The sequence below is a fragment of the Falco punctatus genome, assembly GCF_963210335.1.
Source record: "Falco punctatus genome assembly, chromosome: 13".
NCBI classification, from domain to species: domain Eukaryota; kingdom Metazoa; phylum Chordata; class Aves; order Falconiformes; family Falconidae; genus Falco; species Falco punctatus.
In genome coordinates this window covers 15,005,893-15,023,598 of record NC_137593.1, presented here as the reverse complement: position 1 = coordinate 15,023,598, position 17,706 = coordinate 15,005,893, and the positions used below count along the sequence as shown (strand labels likewise).

The following is a 17,706-nucleotide window of genomic DNA, read 5'->3' as shown; positions in this document are numbered from 1 at the left end:
CACAAAAGGAGTTAGTTATTGTCAGGAAAAGGAATATTTTTTGAAGTAGTAAGCTACTTCATGTTTCTAGCTATAACTAGTAATATTTTTAATTTCAGAAGACTATTTTAATATGGTTGACTACAGCATGCAACACATTAAAAACAGACTTTAATTAAAACAAACAGATTCTGTATATAAACATGTCTGTTTCACATGTTTTTCCCCTCCATTGTTAGACTTCTGCTTGCAAGTGTTACTCCTCTGACATTTTCAGTAAGATAAATACATCATCTATCTGCACCTTTATCTAACCTGTACCTTCACGGTGGTAAAAGTGTGCTTAAATTACAAGTAGGACTTATCTGCAGAATTATTACTATGCTATTTGAAAATAAGTATCATATTCTTTACCACAGTGAAATTAAGCCTATTTTATGCTTCCATACGTGGATATGTTACTTTGGTCTCTTAATAAACTGACTCACCAATTATCAGAATATCAATAACAAGCCATTTTACCTAAAGCCAAGACATCATAAGCCAGAAAAGATACCACACAATTCTGAGACTCTACAATAGCAAATTTACTTAAAACTGACACTATTCTCAAGCTGATTTTAATTACAGGCTCTTGGTATTCATTTAATTCAAGTACCAGACATCATTACACTTGGCTGGTTGAAGGAACTGCAATGGGAAAATACCACATTACAGAAGACGTAAAAAATAAAAAATGGGATTTTTCCACAGACTGTTTTAAGGAGGTCACATTTGGTTACCAATTCTGTTACTAATGTGTTGTTCTTACAGTTATTTCACTTAAAATGTAACACTGACTGTTGCAATGTCAATTTCCTAACACTGGTTGTTCACACTGACTAGTTACTGCTCTAATTGAAATAATTTAAAGCAATAATTATATATTTAAGAACCAGGTCATGTTTGTAGATTACTGGACTAAAATTTTATTGATAGAAGTAAGAGGAGAGGACAACATAAAATAGGCTCAAATGAGAAAATACCATTTATTCTTCAGCATCCAAATGGAAATTCAGGAAAAAAAATTACTTTTAATTCCTTCATGTGTATCTAAATACATGAAGTACTGATAAATTCTGTAGTTTTGGGGAACAATTGTCCCCATTATAAACCCAAAGAAATATTTCTGTGCATAATGTCTATTTATTGCTTGAAAGAACAGAATTTGATTGCCAAGTTAAAAATTATACTAAAAAAAGATACATGAAGTTGACAGCAGATTCTGACTGCAGCCTTCACAAAAATTCTCACCTACCATGGACAGGCAGGTCTTGGATATAGTGCAGTAACTTGGCAGAAAAAGCAGAAAATAAATGATTCTTTTTTCTTTTTTAGTATTTTTTTATAATAAAAACAGAAACTAAAAGCAGCACGCTTTCTGGAAGAAGTGTCTATAGGAGAAATAACTTGGTAGCTGAGCTTGAAACTTTCTGTCAGAACAGCATTGGCTATTTAAGTTGGCAACAGATCACAACTTCTCTAAAAGACACGCTTAAGTCAGCCATCAAGCAATGTGAAACGCAGTATTCCAGGTAAGCCTAACCTGAAGCACAACTGAATACTTCATCCAGCCTGCTCCCAGGTCCTCATGGAAAGAGGACAGGCAGGAGCAGCCTCCAGGTCATCCCAGTAACTTCAGCCATCCTCCAGATCACATCTACTCCAGTGAGTCCCCCTACTCTTTACCCCCACCATACAGTAATCACACCATAAAAAGATGTTTCCAGGAAAACAATAGCCAGGAGCAGCCTGCCAGGAACAAGAACACCCCTCCCCCCCAAGCAGAAAGAAACAGGTTAACGACTTCAGTTGCTAGCATAAATTGCTTGGAAAGTACTAGCCTTCTCTGTTTCCACCTTTCACACACTTTGGGAACATACCCATACACTCTGTAATAATCATACAGCGAACCGGTAAACGCAAAGTTAATGCAGCCCAAGAAGCAGGGCACCTATTGCGCATGCATTGGTGAATTGAACTCAACAAAAACTAGGGTCATATGGCTGCAATGGACAACTTCTTACAAGACCAAAAAACAGGCCACGGTGCCCAACCAGACAACAACGCGTTCCTGCTTTCTGTTCTTGCAGAATGAAGCCAGCAGACACGAGGTTGCCTGCTATTTCAAGTTTACTACTACTAGGTGTAGTTATTAAAGCAATGAAGATCCATATGTGGATAAGAGAAGAAACTGTCTTGCATGTTAGAATATCAAAGGCCATCTTACTCAATGAAGGGGAGAAAACAAGAGTACTTCAAGACAGTTTTAAAAAGAAACCACACATATACACGCATCCAGAACCAGAAAAATAGTCAACATCAAATTTTTCCAGATGAAAATGAAGAAGTGCAACTGCAGTGCTTCTAACGTAAAACTTCCATATTCTGATCCACAAATGAATGAATCCCATTCGCACATCCCAAAAAGATCATGGCTGGCTTTTCACTATGGAATTGACTACCATCAACTGAGTATTGAAGAGAAATGCACAGTTCCTGTAAGAAAAATATTTCTGTAACTGACCTATTCTCATAGCTAACCTTCATGAACGCGCATCATAAAGAAACCACCACCACAATATTACTATCTTCTGAAAACCTACATAAGAAGATGAAAAAAATGCTCCAGAAGAAAACATTCCACATGGAGCAATGCATGTTTATGTTTTGCCTGTCCCTGTGTTCCCACCACAACACAGATTCAAAGAAACTGTGGTACTATAAAGTAAGAGGTACACTAGCCATACAGTAAGACAGATCACAAATTTAGCTACAGTGTTTTTTATTAATACAATTCAGGCATAGGTTACCTTGCTATCAAGACAAGGATGCAGAACTTCACAAGTTTTACTCTTGAAGGTAAACTAACAAAACTCTTTCATTCATTAGCTGTCATATAGTGACAATCAATCAAAGAGAAGCCACATCTCACTACCTCCCTGCAGACATTTCCAAATAAAGTCAGCATTCTGCAAGTTGTATTTATGCTGGGGGTTTTTTTCCCAAACAGAAGCGCAGGAAATTCAAAATCATATATGATTAGTTCAACAATACTTATGGGAACATTTTAAGTGAAGCATTACAAATACTCTAAGCTAAGAATCAGTAGTGCTTTCACTACACTTTAATATGCAACAAAGGAGAAATCACTGTAGTATTCCCTGAAGCATTAAAGGCTTCTTCTCATTAACTTTGCACTTCAGATATACGCTTTATGATGTTTTTAGCGATTCTTCAGCAGGAACATTCACCTGAATCCTACCTTACACTAACACCATTTCAATTCATTCATTAACCTGTTACAACTCACGAAAAGAAATAAAACCCTGCTCCTTAGAAACTGTTCAGGTGAATAAAGATATGTGGAAAACCAGTCTAAAGTAATCTACAATAACATGCCACAAAAGGAAAAATTGTACGGCAGTTTTAAGCGGTTTGGGCCAGTCAGAAGCGTCAAGTAAAGTAAGCATATGATACAAGTGAACTGCTGATCTGTAACAGCACGTGTGTTACTATGCAAAACAGAAACACAATGGCAAAAAGCACATGGCTTCTAACGCAAGGACAAAATACCTCTTCTTAACACTGCAAGTGACAGCATAAGCAAGAACTGACAGGCTTGAGCGCAAACTGAAAGAAGCCAGCCTTTACCTATCAAAGCCTGGAAAAGGTTACTTTGGAAGATGCTGATGACCCGCTCTATGGAGTTTCGCAGCTGCCGGTCCTCCGCCTGGCTCAGCTTGGAGCGGTATTCCTCCAGGAGGCGCAGGGCTCGCTGGGTATCTGCAAGCGGAGACCAGAGACACCGATGACCCCGGCGCAGCAGGTAGGAGCAGGGGGGATGCACACGCCGGGGACGCCACAAGCCCCCGCGGTCGGGACCGCCCCAGCCCAGCCCGGCAGCTCCTTCGTTCGCAGCCGGGGGAGCGCGGGCGGGACCGTGCCCCTCGCACCGCCCGGCAGCCGCCCCTCCGCGCCCGTCCCGCCGCCGCGGCGGCCGTCAGGCATCGGCAGCCGCCGGGCCCCGGGCGTGCGGCGCTCACCTTGCTTCCTGACGGGCATGGCGCTCCGCAGCCGCGCCGCTCCCCCGGCGGCGGGGACTCCGCCTCACAAACTTTGAGCCCGACTCAGGGCGGCGCGGCGGGGGCGGCGGGGCGGATCACGGTGCCACCCGGGCGCGGGGCGGGGGAGGGGGGGGCGGCAGCGGCGGCGGTGGCCGCCCCGCCTGACCGACCCACCGACCGACCCGCCCGCGCACCCGCCGGCCAGCCGGCGAGCAAAGCGGATCCGCTCGGGGCTCCGCCGCTGGCAGCCTCCGCGAGAGACGGGCCGGGCCGGGCCGGGCCGGGCGGTGCGGCGGGACGGGGCCTGGGCCGGGGTCGGGGCGGGCAGGGCTGGGGCGCTCGCGCCGCCCGCCGCCTCCCGCTCGCACTGCTCGGGAATTCCAAACTTTCTAGCCAAAATGGCGGCCTGGAGGCTGTGGGGAGCGCGCCCCCCCCCCCCCACGTGACCGGGCCCGGCGGCCGTCCAATCAGGGCTCGGCTCGGGGCCGGTACCTAGTCGGCGGGGCCGGGGGGGAGGAGGCAAGGTGAGCGCTCGCCGCCCGCCTTAAAGGGGCCGGCGCGCGGCGACCTGGCCCCGCCCAGGCCTGCGCGGCCCGGCCCGGCCCTGCCCGGCCCTCAGGACGCCCGCGAGCTGCCGCCACCGCGGGGCGGCCCCGGGAGCGGAGCGAGCCCTGCAGAGGGCCGAGGCCGGGGGGTCCCGCCCAGCCCCTCGGCGGCCGCCGGCGCAGCGCGCGCCCCCTCCCGCCGACCGAGACGGGAACAGGGCTGGGACGGTCCCAGTGGCGACACCCGCCCTCGAGCGTCCCCCGGCGTGAGGCGCCCCCCGGCGCGGCGGGGCCGCTCTCCCCGGCGCACGGCTGGCGGGGGAGGGCGGGACAGCTACAGGTGTACCGCGGGGCTACCGGGCCGTGCCGGTGATCCCGCCTCAGGTGCCGCTTACCCGGTATTCGCGCCGCTGGCGGGAGCCAGCGGGCAGCACCGGACTGAGTGACCGCGTTAGCCCCGGCACCGCGAGCCCCGGCCGGATCGGCTCCCGCTGCGCTGCCGGCTGCAGCCGGGGCTGCCCCTGGCTCCGGGGAGCCGGTAGCCCCGGTACGTGAGGCACGGTCACGGGGCGGGCGGGGGATACCTGGCAGCCCGCCCCGGCCGGCGCGGCAGCACCGCGCCCCGGCATCCACCTGTGGCTGGGGTTTGCTGCCCTCCAGTCATCCTGGCAAAGGACGTGTGAGGAGGAGAGGAAGGGCTTACTCGAAGGAGGATAAAGAAATAGCTTTGCCGCGGTTAACAGAGGACATAAGGTTAACGTGAGGACATCCCGGCAAAAGCATGAAAGCCTTGCTGATTTGGAAGTTCAAGAAACGGGCCATTATAGGCTGGCAGCCGGGACGGATTGGAGCCAACAGCTGCTCTGCGTGAGGGAGAGGAGACAAAGCATAGAAATAGATGACTGGGGTAGAAACACGCGTGAGGTAAAAGGTCTTTGCAGTATATTCCAGGTGCCCATTAAAGGGAAAACATACAGGAAAACCGGTGAACTTAGAGGCAACTCAAACGCTTGTACTGAGGGGGAATAACACTTATTTCTCAATCAGATGGACAATCAACCAGAACCTCAGATCTGAAACACTTCAAACCCTGTACATATGTGCATATGAGAGGCAGAGAGACACTAGGAAGTTCAAAGCAAATCCTGCTGATGTGATTTTTCTTCAATCCAAGTTTGCATCTCCATTTACACTTGTTTGTTTTAGAAACAGCTGAAAATGTACAAGAGCTTGCCCCGGGTACCATAAAAAATTCTCCTGGGCAACTCCTGCAAATCCTCAGTCTAAAAATCAGGACTAGATTTGGCTGTGGCAAAAGTCCTAATCTTAAAGAAAGCTTACACTGCAACAAATCTAACCCAGACCTAGAAAAGGCCTCTCCCCTCTCTCTCTGTCCCCCTTCCCCAATACTCCCATGTTTTGCACTTCAATTTGCACCAAGAGTTTCCCTTCCTCCCACAGCTACGTACTGTGAAACAGTTCACATCTCATTGAAGAAAACAGAATATACATTTAGTGCTGACGCACATTTCCCATTTTCCTCTTTTCTAGTTGTATTTTCATACTTTCAGAGTTTTGGCACTAACTGGTACCAGTTCATGTATTTTGAAATGAAAGCATGCTAAGAAGGAACGTTGGCAGAAGCCTCCGTCATCTGGCCTCATCAGTTTTCACTGTTTACAACAGCAATAAATGTACTCTAAAGGGGCCATAGTTCTCTTGATGTCAGAGGAATATATATACAGAAGGAGAGGAAGAAACAGCCTAAATTTAGCTAGCAGAAAGGAGACATCTGCAGCAGTTAGGTTGGTTTTGCTGACTGACAAAAATGTATTATTACAAAGCAAGAAAAGGAAATTTGCAATTAAAGGAACCACCATAAAGAAACTACTTTTTCATAAACAAGATTTGATGTTTCCGAGGCTTTTTTATTTTAAATAAGAGATAATCCCATTACATACGGTCATTGTACTGGGGACAGAGAAATAAACCCATATATAATACCCTGAGACAGCATTTCTGACTTGTTACTAATGCTCCAGGAAAAAAAAAAGAAAACATCAAAGAGGGGGTCAGGATGACGGATCAGCAAGCCAGGAAGCAATTAGGTGAGCCTTATTGTACCTCAGAGAGCTATGTTGGTTCCTGGCACTTCTGTTTCAGTTCTGGGAGTATATTTGTTGATTGAAAGTGGTTGAATCTGAAAGCACCATATTAAACTTCAGTATATGAAGTTGTTTTGAAATTCCAGTGCATATAGAAAATAACCCATGAATGGAAAATGGCATTTTTACTAGCACATTGCAGTAAGAGTCAGTGTTGCAAAACTGTCCTGTATTACACATGATGTTTTTCAGGCTCCAGTTTTCAGGAAATTGTGTAGTTCCCTTGGAGGAGGGGAAAACTGGGTATGAACCAGAGCATCTTTATGCCACAGCTAAAGCAATATAATTTAAATCAAACCATTATAGGCAGCATACAGAAAGGCTTGTACTTAAATTGTGACTGGTGTGGTCAGCATACAAGTCAGCATTATGCTGCGCTCAACACATCCTGGCTGTGCTCCAGAATGACCCTTGGCGTAGGAACTCCTACACAATTACACGAAGCAGCAGCCTGTCTCTGTTGTAGCCTTCTTGGCCCCCGAAGCAGCTAAGGATCTGACAGATGACCTCCTCTCCCCACCCTCAGATCTCACTGTTAAAAACCCTACTTTTGCAACTGCTTGCCAGCAGCCTGCGTGGGATGCTCTGCGTGGGACCATACCTCTGGCAGGGGCAGGCAGCTTGCTACAATGCATGTATTGCTCTGCCTGTTGAAGGACACGGTGCTCAGGGGGTATGTGCAATGTGGGAGCAGGCAGCTTTTGGTGGCAAGGAGGCCAGCACAACACAAGCGTGTTGCCCAGATGTGGAGGAACTTCCATAGCAGCCACCTGATCCTAGATCTTGCCATTTGTGCATATGGAGAAGAGCAGGCCCTGTGTGAGAAGTTAATAAACCTAGTTTTCAAACCCATAGCAAAATAGACAATGCTTTCCCATTTTCAGAAACTATGCCAGAGCTGGCTGGCACCTGCCTGCACTGAAAACGATTACAGTAGTGACCCCTGCCAGGGGTTTGTATCCGATCGTATAACAGCTCCTACCTCCTCAAGCCAGGCCAGGTGCCAGATGCCACTTTAAAAACAGCTCTTTCTACTCCAGAAACATCACCTGCACAGCTGGCACCTCACTGCATGGGGAACAGGAATGCTATCAGGCTTCTTATGTCTTGCAGCAGTCACACTTTGGCCACAGGCAGGGCAGCATGACATGGAGGGGTCTGACTTCATGCCAGCTACCTGGTAGACAGACCCCTTAAGACCCACTGGAACAAGTTGACAACCACATGGACTCCTCAAAGTATCAATAAAAGTAGAGGTGTTGCAGGTAGCACCCCACACAGTAACTGGAGAGTTACGATGAACTCAGAACAGGAACCTTCAATAAACATTCACTAGATCCACACATAACACAGCAACAACCATGTGAAAGCCAAGACAAAAAGGACAGCAGATATCACCACACTGCAAGAGTTTACAGTCTTTAGTACGGCCAAGAAAACACAATTATAACGAGCTCAGATAAACTCCATTACAGCAGAAGGTAGGTTAGACAAACTCAATAAATACTGGTAAATGTATTCATATTCTTTTCAAGTTGGACACTGGTGTGTAAGGTGGCATATTGCTAGAATCAATAATATTAACTTCAGCAGAAGGAATTACTGCCTGTTGAAGAACAAGTAAAACTCCAGAGCTTTTTATATCGGGGTTACCAATAAACAAGAAAACTGATTCTATCTGATGTTTGTCATCTGTTTTAATGCCCAGAGTCACTGTATAATATAGCAGTCACCACAGAGTATACAGAGCAGGTGATTTCCCTTTTTCATAGAGAACTGGGGTTTGTTACTTGTACGAGGTCCTCTGACAGCTGCAGAAAAACCTTCACTTCCCCTGCAAACTCAGTGCAATGCTTCACAACTAACTGGGGAAGCAATGAAACTAATGAAGCCTAATTTCCCCTGGATAATAAGGAATGAAGCCTGAGTGAAGTTAGCTTGTTCATTATGCCTCCACTCATCTGGATTCTCTGATGTCTGATAACATTGGATCACATGCCACAGCCTTACCTTTCAGGAGCCTTCTTTTCAGGAGAGTGCCTTTTCTCTATCATCTGTAATTTTGTGGGTTATAAGAAATGCAAACCATTTATAAAAGCATTCTGCTTGAATGAAAACATGGCATGGTAGCGTATGTCTTTTTTTCTGGAAAAGCTACTACATATAGCTAATTTTCAGGAGACTACTGAAGAGTAGAGCTACTCTTTTCATTATATTGTGCAGTTTCTGTGTCACGCAACCCAATGAGTCATGCGCCTGTCATATATAGTTAACAAAGTACCAGATCACTCTTTTCTATCATCTTCATTCTTGTGGGTGAAATAAGTTGTTGCCTATCACACACAGAAGGATCCAATCTTATTCCAGTCTTTAAAATCAAAGTTTTATTAAAAGTCACAGTTTAGCTTTTTTAATTAAGCCTCCTCAATAGAATTCTTATGGGATCATCTTACACACCTCTCTTTGATTTTAATCTTTCTTATACAGAGAAGACAGTTTCCCCAGTAATACAAGCTTCATATTTTTAATTTGTGAACTCTGTATACAGTGTTTGTCCTCATAACTGAAACTTGTCTACGTTAAGGACATCTTTATTCTTAGGGTTAGGGAGTTCAGCTGACTAGTATGACTAGTAGACAGACGTGTTCCTGTTTACGGGGAGAGTAAGAGAAAACTGGTCTTTTTTTTCTAAACTAAAAAAAAAAACTATGGTTTTTTTCCCCTATCGTTGTGCAGTTTGTGTGCCCTGAAGTTGTTTGAGCTCTTGTTCAATTGGGGATTGTATGCCATGTGTATAAAATCATCTCATCTTTCTTTTGCTCTTGTAATAAGGTACTTCTATTCATTTTGGGACAGTTCACAATCCTACAAAAGAATGAGTTTTGTTACTCTAGCAACCTCAGGAACTACAGCATTATAGGAAATGCTATGAGACTTCTATTTCATTATTAGAAAGTTTTATATAAATACATTTACCTAATGTAGAGAATAGTGTAATTGGAATTTCTATAAACAATCAAAGTGCAGCGTCTGGCTGCTAATGCTCCGATGCCTTCTGGAAGGATGCAAAACATCAAAAACAAAAGCACACAAACCAATATTAATTATAACTATTAACAATTACTGGCAATATTATGTGCATCAACCTAGATCGTCTTCCTCCACACTTTCTATAATCAGGACTGTGTTATATAATATCAGCTTAACAGCTTCTTAGTTGACTTCCTGATGTAAAGATAAACATCATTATATAACCTGCCTATTTTAACTTTCACAGTCAAATTAAGCAGAGAGGTTGGTATATTGTATGGAATTAGTTTGTCTGTATGAAAACCTGACCCAAGGAGTAAACCCTCAAAGAGCAGGTTAGATGCTCTTCAGCAGTGTTTTCCTGTAAGGAGCGCAGTGGTTGCTCTGGGGTTTTGCCTGATCAAATGCTAACAGGTGTGTTTAGAAAGTTAATTTGGGAATTTTTCTATGATCAAGTGTTACCCAATTAAAACAAAAATCATTCAAAATAAATTTAACTCCTCACATCACATGAACATATAAGAAATCCCCCCCAAAATAGCAAGGTTATCCAATCCAGACAAAACACAAGGAAGTACTATTAAAGATCACTGTGGGAGATTCAGACATCGGCTATGCAAAGTAGCACCTTCTCCCAGAAAGCACAGAAGCCACTTTTACTCTAGTGCTTGTCACGGTTTAACCCCAGCTGGTAACTAAGTACCACGCAGCTGCTTGCTCACTCCCTGCCCCCACAGAGGGATGGGGACAAGAATCAAGAAGGAATGTAAAACTGAAGGGTTGAGATAACAACAATTTAATAATTGAAATAAAATAAAACAATAATAATTATAACAACTATAACAATTGTAATGAAAAGGAGGGAGAAGGGGAGAGGAACTAAATCCAAAGGGAAGGGAAAAAAGAAAACAAGTAATGTACAATACAGTTGCTCACCACCCACTGACTGATGCCCAGTCAGTCCCTGGCCAACTTCCCCCCCCACCCCGGGTTTATATACCAAGCATGATGTTCTATGTTATGGAATATCCCTTTGCTAGTTCAAGCCAGCTGTCTTGGTTGTATTCTTTCCCAATTCTTATGCCCCTTCAGCCTTCCCGCTGGCAGGGCCCAAGAAACTGAAAAATCCTTGACTTGGTGTAAATATACACAGCAACAACTGAAAACATCTGTTATCAATGTTATTCTCACTCCAAATCAAAACACATCACTGCACCAGCTACTAAAAAGAAAATTAACTCTATCCCAGCTGAAACCAGGACGTGCTTATTCCTTATTTCTGTGGGACAGTCTACAGCATGCCTCGAAGTGGAGCTTCTAGCTGTGGCTCCGTTTACTCTGTGCTGATTTTCAGGCACCTGCTTTCTGGAGGAGCTACCTCAGCCGGAGTCCTTGTGCTGTCCTAGCGCCAGCTCAGACATCTGTACAAGCCCAGCCACCCCTGGAGTACAGAAAGTGGTGTGCCTGAACCATGCGATCCAAGTAGCACACAGCAAAATGACATCACAGCATATCACATCAAGATACCTTTGTTTTCCCAGCCCAAACAATGTAGTATTTGTAGCAGAGAGCATGGAATTGTGCCCAGCTTTATGCCTCTTACACAGGGTGAGATCTACGTACCTCTGATTGCATTACATTGTCCATCACATGCACCTGAAGAAACACACAGTCTTTGTATTTTGGGATTACAGACACACATAGCTGGATTAGGTGAGTGGAAAAAAGGGAAAGGGAGTTTGGCAGTGATTTTTATAGGCATCAAAATCGTACTTGTCAGAAAGTACCTTCTTTTAAAAGCTAAGAATCACTCTCCAAATAAACACTTTTCTTGCAAGGTATTAAGGCATTCTAATTCACACCAACCTCTGAGTATTTCTGAACACTGCAGGAACACCTCGAACATGTAGAGCTCCTATAGTAACACCTCTCTCTCCTGTGATGACAGACAGTTTGTTTAAAATTCCCTCTTCCTATGTTAACACCTACCTCTTGAACTCACCAGATAATTGGAAAAATACATATCTAAGAGCTATTAGTGAGAGCACAGACAGCAGACTGCTGGTTTGCCCTTCACAAACAGCTCCTTCTATAGGGTTCTGCCTGCTACTAGCTACGGGCTACGCTGTGAGTACCCAAGTGCCAAGCTTCCCTTCTCCTGCCACTCAGGATTGTAGTTTTCTGCAAAATCAGCTGAGAGGAGTTCCTGGAGCCAGCGTGCTCAGCTGGCCCTCAGGGCTGCCCCTGCGGTGAGCAAGTAGCTGAATTATCAGGTACACCTTCCCTTGAGTGAGTTGTCTTCCTCCTTGTTTGTGTAGAGCTTTGGGAGGATAGATGAACAACTTACATTCTAGGGGGGGGGAGGCTGCCAGTGGCTGAAGCTGAGGGGTGAGTCCTCTGGTGTCCCACCGAACAACTGCAGAGCTGTTGGAGCAACTCTGGGTGAGCCGTGAGGGAACCTGGAAAAGTGTATCCAGCTATGCAGGGATCTACTGATGAAGAGGACGTAGGGCAGCAGCAGACGTTGCCCACAGTTAATGCACCCTGCCCTTCGCTCCCGCTGGAGTGAGCACTCAGTGGTGCTGAGGTCCCGTTAACAGCAAGCATCCTGCTGTGCCCAAACAGCTTTTCTTTTATATTTCAATGTGTCTTTAGGCGCAGAAAGTCCTTGTAAACCTGCTCTTTTCAAGAAAGGACTTTGAAGACAGTCCACGTTTGGGCTTTGTAAAAACCACCCTTTAAATCCCAGTTGTATTGTGTCTTCTCTTACTGAATACAAGAGGTCCTCAGAGTCCAAAGGAACCTGTTAAAAGATTTGCATGCAGATTCCAGTTTGTCCTTTCAGTAAATCTTCTGTGATAGATAGCTCATTCAAGCTTTGTAACCTGCATATCACTTATCTTGCCCCAATTCCCTGATCAAATGCTATTGCAAGTTGAGGTCAGTGGAAATTTTAACACTTTCTGATGGCAAGTTCCCAAGGAGCTTGTATGAGATTCTAAGAATCAGAACTACTTCTGAACACACTGATCTAAGCCTTTCGCTGCTGTTGGCAAAGGCTTGCATGGACAGCCAGCTTCTCCAGCTGGGTCCAAGGATTGCTATATGCTCCAGAAAGCTCCAGGGAAGCTGACTGCAATAGGCAAACATACATGCTCAGAGACACCGTAAGACTATTTACTACTGTTATTCCAGTGCTTCTATTCCTTCCATTTGCTTTTTGTTCTCAAAATACAAAATTTCTGGAAATAATCTTTCAGATTTTCATAATGGGGTGGGGAGGTGAGGGATCTTCCACTAACCACAGCTGTGTTTTTTGCAAGGTAAAAAGTGATATCGGCAGAGGCTGTGACACATTCCTTCTCAGATCTACGCTATTGCAACAGCAGAGCACATTGAGTAACTGGTTTGTCTGATACGAAGATTGACTCGTAAGGACAAGAAAAGTTCGAAGACAGGTGTATGCTTGCAGTTCTTGTCCCATTTCCCTGACAATTTAGGAATGTGGCAGAAAAAAACATTAACTTGGTGAGGTGCAGGCCCCTCTTCTGGAACAGTTTATATTTATGTGTTTGCTTAATGCTGAAAGCAGCTTTTTTTATTTTTGGTTGCAGAGACCATATGGTTTAGGACTTAAAGGTAGAATTCTTTTTTCTGTCATCAGTAAATGTTTTACACTCTGTGGAGACAGACTTATAGAAGCAGCATGGGGTGACATGAAGAACTACAGCAAAAGAAATTCTGTGAAGTTGAATAGTGTAGAGATCAAAGTCACACCAGGCAGGAGGGAGAGGCAAGAATGCAGGTATTCAACACAGGATGACTGTGAGCCCTTACTGAGATGTGACCATGAAAAGGGAAGATGACTGATGCAGGCTGCAGGAGAGAGATTTTCAGCAGGTAGGGATATCCTAATAGTCCTGTACGAAACACTAGTGAGACCTCACCTAGAGCAATACATAACCATGACCATCTGTGTTCAATGAAGGTAAATTTGCACTAGAAAGCAGCAGAGGAGGGCTTCTAGGGTGATGACTGGAGCAGGGAGCCTCAGAGGACACCCTCAGGTCAGCAGGGCTATTGAGGAAAAAGAACAAGGTTCCCCCAGAAAGCTTCCTGGGACAAGAGCAGTGAGGTTCGGAGCTGCTTCCTAACTGGAAGAGCACAAACAAGTCACTGAGCTGGTTTCAAGGTGAGGCTTGATGAAGTCACACATCATGGCAGACTGAACTCCGTAAAATGTTGCTCTCTAAGTGGATGCGGTGTCCTTCAATTCCATATCCCAGAGGCTTGGTGCCTTTCACCTTGGACACTCAAAGACTGCACCATGTATTTAAATAGAAAAACAAATTTCACAGGAAAATTTGGGCTGCATCTGCATCGAAATGGCTTTATATTGAGGGGAAACAGTGTACAAAGATGTAAAATTTGGTTTTGCTTTATTCCAGTAAATTCTCTCTCATGCACAGTTCCTTTTGTGCTTTCATTCTTGACATTTCTGGGGCCCTGTGGTAGGTGGTCTGGACAGCGTTGGTACATACAGCAGCTTCAAGATAACAAGCTGATGAAAGCCAGGAGTCCTGAGGATTATTCTGATAGCTGAGGACATCTCTAGCATAGCAAAACACTAGATATTCTCCCTCTGCTGTAAGGTGAATGGGAGGGAACAAACTAAAACCTCTGCTAGTTTTGGGTGTGGTTTTTTTTTTACTGCTCTATATTTAATCATATCAAGTAAGGGACAAAAGTCAGCTAGTGAAGGAGACCAGTATTTCTTTCATCAAAGCTGCACTGAATTTACGTTTCTGCTCTAGGATTGCTATGAACTTCCAGAGCTGTGCACTAAGGGTAGACTCAAGAGAAGAGCTCAGTCCATCATCGTTGGTCTGGATTCAAGGACTCCTACTTACTTTCCTAATCAGAAACAGCTCAGTATTCTCACAGATCTCCTGGCATCATGCACGTGTAGAGCATGTCTCACATTTCAGAAACTCACTAAGGATTTACTCTATTATTAATTAAAACCTCATTAGATTATGATCCTATCACGTGCTGGAGGAATCATCCAGCTTCACTGCGAACAGTTAATTTAGACTCTCTGAAGGCATTCTGTTATTTAAAACAAAACCAGCAGTCCAAAGAAAGAACACTGCATCATGATTTATGGCATTACATTACAATTCAGATGGGATTAACTAACTCCATTTCTATTCTCTTTAACAATATGATGAAACATGCTGGCTGTGTTAATTAGTGTTTGTTAAGGCTGTTTATGCAGGATACATCTTTGGGGTAGTTCCAGTGAATTTCTGATGCATCTTTGCCTCTGCAGATTTCATTTTTCTTTGCTTTGGCTTAATATAACTGAAAATGGTAATTTTGTGGGTAGTCCTTGCAGTGAGCCACATGCTCATATTTATATCAGGAGTAGCTCATACCTTCAAGGAATTAGCAACTGAAGTGTGCTAATTTCTATCTGTGGCTGGAATTAACCACTAGATACCCATTGTGTCTGGGTTTTACAGAGGCCCACAGAACTGCAAGAATCAAAGAGATGTTGCATGAGAATAAAGCAGCCCCCTCAGGTCTCATTTGCTCGGTTCCTTATGTGGACTTCATTTGAGTTTCTGCAGTTAGTCAGGATGCGCTCAGGTCTGCTGTTACCCTGCTTCATGCTGTCCCAGCATACGTGGCACTGAGCTGCCTACACCGAGCCACAGCATCTTGCTGGCTGCAGTCACACCTGTGAGGGGACCAAAGGAGGCTGGGCTGACTTTCAGCCCTTATTGACTCCTGGTGCTTCAGAAATGTCACTACCCATGCAGTATGTGCTAGTAAGTAAACTATGTGGTCTAGCTCCAGTAAGTTTAAATTAACATTTCCACATAATACAAACACTTGCTGCTTTTTATATTTTTGTGGCAAGTTATTTCTGTCAACTCTTCGGATGGAAAGTACTTTTGAAAATGTGGAAAACATACAAAACTCATCCAAATACCCTGCAGATTTTAATAGCCCACACATGGACCAGCTCCATTTCATTGCTGGTGCCCGACAGTGGAAAGCAGACTGGGGGCCCAGGCAGCCAGAGCCCAATCCCTCACAATAGCATCACTGTTAAAGCCAGGGAACTCACTCCACAGTCACCACAGTCAGAATGAATCATCGGCCCTGTACCACGACAGTTTTAGCAATGATACATATTGAAAGCAGAACACAGGTTTTCATTTTACAGACCCTTAAAATCTTTTTGATGTCCATGCAGACCTGGGGAGTGACTTCTAGGCTCATTAAACAATAGGCTGAATTTATTTGTTCATTTTTACAACGTCCTTAAAAGCAGCCCATCCTGCAGACATCCACAGAGCATTTGAGGAAAATGACTTGGCTAGAAGGAAAGATGAGGTGGCGTGTGGGAAGTGCAAAACAAGAGCCCCTGCTAGTTTGTGTTGATGAAGTAGCACAAGCTCGCATGCATCTGGGGTGCTCAGCCTTATCATGTATGTACCAGGCTCGCAGCTCCTGCTCCTGGTGGCCTTTTCATCCCAGAAAGATGCAGGGGGGACACCACCTTTCCTTAGGAGTTATTGGAAAGGTCAGCAGGGGCCCAAGTTCTCCTGAAGAGCTGAGGACACTTAAGCTCTCTCTCAGCCTGAACCAGAGACAGCTTCAGAAATGCCCCTCAGGAATGGGAACAACCCGTCTTTTTTGGAGAGCTACTCCCTGCTCCTGGGGCCGACAGGGCAGCGAGGCCCCTCAGGGACTGCCAGGAGGCTTCCTGGGACCCAGGCACTCCACCACAGCATTTGTTTTGCTGTAAGAAATCATAGACTCTGCCAAAAGCCATCCGTAAACTTTCTTCTTCTTGCTAAAGAGCTACATTACATGGGCTCAGACCTGTTACACTGATCCCTCCAGCAGCACTAGTGGAACAAATCTTCCTAAAAGCAACCACTCAGCTAATTTCTGTTGTTTGTGCAAAACCACACATTCAGATAGGATATTTCAGATCTACTTGCACTTCAATTTCTTATTCCTCTTCTTAGCTAGCGTGTTATCACCAGGATTTCGAGAAGCTGTCTGTTCAGTGGTGATGTACCATTTGCAGGCAGAACAGATCCCCTGGCAGTGCTGCAGGAGGGGTTCAGCACGCCTGCACCAGCTACATCAAAGCAGCTCTCTGTGAAGCTGTCTTTTGAAGCTCTTCTGTCATCTCATGCACCCATGATCCTTTAACTCTGCATTCTACTCTCCTATCCTCTTTATATGTACTATACCTTGCAGCTCACTGAAATAATATTAAAATTGGGGTTTAAATAAAAATAAAAATGCTTTTAAAGTTTTTTAAAAGGCTTTATTGCCATTCCTGAACTCTGTAATCTCCCAGGACGGATGCTGTGCAGGCAGCCAGAGGAAAGCTTTCTTTGAGGTCTCTTACAAAGCACCTGAACATTTCCATGGAAGGATGCAAATGATACACTCTAAGGTGTCTCAGATAAGATTACTGATCAGAAATACCAAAACTGCCTACTGTCGTTACCCCTGCCCTCTGGGAAATGGGCTGAAACCAACTTACTCCAGAGCAGCCATCGGGCTTTAAGTCCTTTCAGTCACTACCAGTTATCAATATTGCTTGACTAAATACTATACAGCAAGTTATCCATGTTTACTAGCACACTCTATCAAAATATCTGTGGGTTTTTTAATCTTTTAGATAATCTTAATATCTTTTTTAAAATTCCACAGGGTACGTTTTTTGAAACAGTACCAATCTGAATGGAGGGTAGGAGGGGTCTAAATTAGCAATGCTTTTGTGTGCCCATTTGCAGCTTTCCAGGTCAGACACACTTCACAACAGTACAGTAACACCAGGAAAGTCTC

At 44.7% G+C, this 17,706-nt stretch overlaps 1 protein-coding gene across 10 annotated transcripts in view; it reads right to left on the bottom strand.

Moving 5' to 3' along the window:
• The window catches only part of DLG1 (discs large MAGUK scaffold protein 1), a 176,252-nt gene extending 158,757 nt beyond the window's left edge, over positions 1–17,495 (bottom strand). For 2 of the 10 annotated variants that reach the window (XM_080410103.1, XM_080410107.1), the window contains exons 1-2: positions 4,065–17,495; positions 3,673–3,804 (exon numbers count right to left, since the gene is read on the bottom strand). In XM_080410103.1, coding sequence (XP_080266229.1) covers positions 3,673–3,804; positions 4,065–4,083 — 151 coding nt within the window. In that variant the 5' untranslated portion in view covers positions 4,084–17,495. The remainder of the gene's footprint in view (positions 1–3,672; positions 3,805–4,064) is intronic. The other 8 variants (XM_080410105.1, XM_080410098.1, XM_080410109.1 and 5 more) reach the window with 8 other exon arrangements.
• Positions 17,496–17,706: the final 211 nt, after the last annotated feature.